Below are 1,389 nucleotides of genomic sequence, written 5' to 3'. Positions count from 1 at the left end.
AGAATGAGTGATCTAGTATGTAAGGACCGGGAAACGTCCACACCCAATGTGTGCTTGAGCAAGATTGCCTCTCAAACATCTTTTTGGCATCCATCCTTTAGCTGACCGTCACACTATGGCTGTTATGTAGGCATGTATCATCAGCAAAAATACTTTAAAAATTCAACATGTTAACACATTTTAACGTCAATTTGTTTTTCATGTCACTCTGATGTTATACGTAAATATGTATGGTATATGGCATACATAATATGTCTCTTACTGATTATAATGTAAACTAATCAGCAGCATGATACTTTGACAGATGTAGACTAGAACATGATGGACTTAAGGTAAATTGTTTACTTGTGAGAAAGGGAAGACAAGTTATATAAAGGTGTGTTGCACCATTTCAAAAGCACTGTACATATACAGTCTCACATTCAAATGCAGTATCGCAGTATGGTTTTCACATGGAAGAATCCAATAGCTAATGTAAGCACATACATGCTTTTAAATATATTCATTTCAGACAGTTCATACTTTATAATTTTTTAAAAGATTTAAAATCCTATCCCGTCTAGATGTGTAAGGGGCATGTCTGAGTTGCAGCAGATGTCCAGGAAACAAGTTTCCACTGTGGGCGTACATCTCTTCCCCTTTTGAGCCCATTAGAGAGCGCAGGGTCTTGTTCCGTGTCAAGATTTTGTCATAGAACTCAAAGCCACCCTTTGCATAATCACTTGACAGACATGCTGCACGGTGGTCTGAGCTATAGTCCAACCACTGGCTCAGAGCATCAGAAGCCAGGATATAAGACACGACTCCTAAACCCACGGCAACCACATTAACACCAGCCCTGAAGATGATGGACCCAGCCTGGAGCCCAAAGATCTGCTTGAGGGCTACGCTATATATACAAGCCCATGCCAGACATGCTGGAGCCACTGCAGCGTGAAACAAGGGACCCCCAGCCCCCAGTCGGGCCACTTCTCGGGCTATAGCAAACTTCTGTGCCTCCGGAGAGAACACCAGGGAGTTTTTGAGAGCAACACCTGAATCACTGTCCCACTCCAACTCTTTGCCATTGAGGAGAATAGTGCGGTTGGTGATGCCTGATGGATCATCAGTGGTGCTGTTGAAGTTGGCTGGGATGCCTATCTGTGCTCCAGAGGGAAGCCATGGAACACCTGCCCCTACCGGGTGAAAGCCGAAGGCAGCAAATGCACTGAAGTTTTCAGGGAAGCTGACAGCAGAATCTTTCAGCACCTCTTGAAAGACGTTCTCAAGCTTCTCCGACAGGCTGGCGGGTTCTCCTTTGTGCCAGGCCTGGTACACTTTTCTGTATGTATAATCTGGGAAAACGTGATAGAAAATGTTGGCAGAAAATACCCCTCCACAGCCGACAAG

At 44.5% G+C, this 1,389-nt stretch overlaps 1 protein-coding gene across 1 annotated transcript; it reads right to left on the bottom strand.

The window, feature by feature from the left end:
• Positions 1 to 327: 327 nt before the first annotated feature.
• On the bottom strand, positions 328 to 1,389 carry LOC107579880 (transmembrane protein 177-like; the record flags this gene model as incomplete). The annotated part of the gene is made up of 1 exon (XM_016265668.1): positions 328 to 1,389. A coding segment is annotated over one exon (873 nt), but the record flags the coding sequence as incomplete, so codon positions are not given.

Source organism: Sinocyclocheilus grahami, unplaced genomic scaffold, assembly GCF_001515645.1.
Source record: "Sinocyclocheilus grahami isolate Dianchi unplaced genomic scaffold, SAMN03320097.WGS_v1.1 scaffold21120.1, whole genome shotgun sequence".
NCBI classification, from domain to species: domain Eukaryota; kingdom Metazoa; phylum Chordata; class Actinopteri; order Cypriniformes; family Cyprinidae; genus Sinocyclocheilus; species Sinocyclocheilus grahami.
Note: the sequence above shows the minus strand (reverse complement) of the source record. Positions and strands in the feature narration are given on the sequence as shown.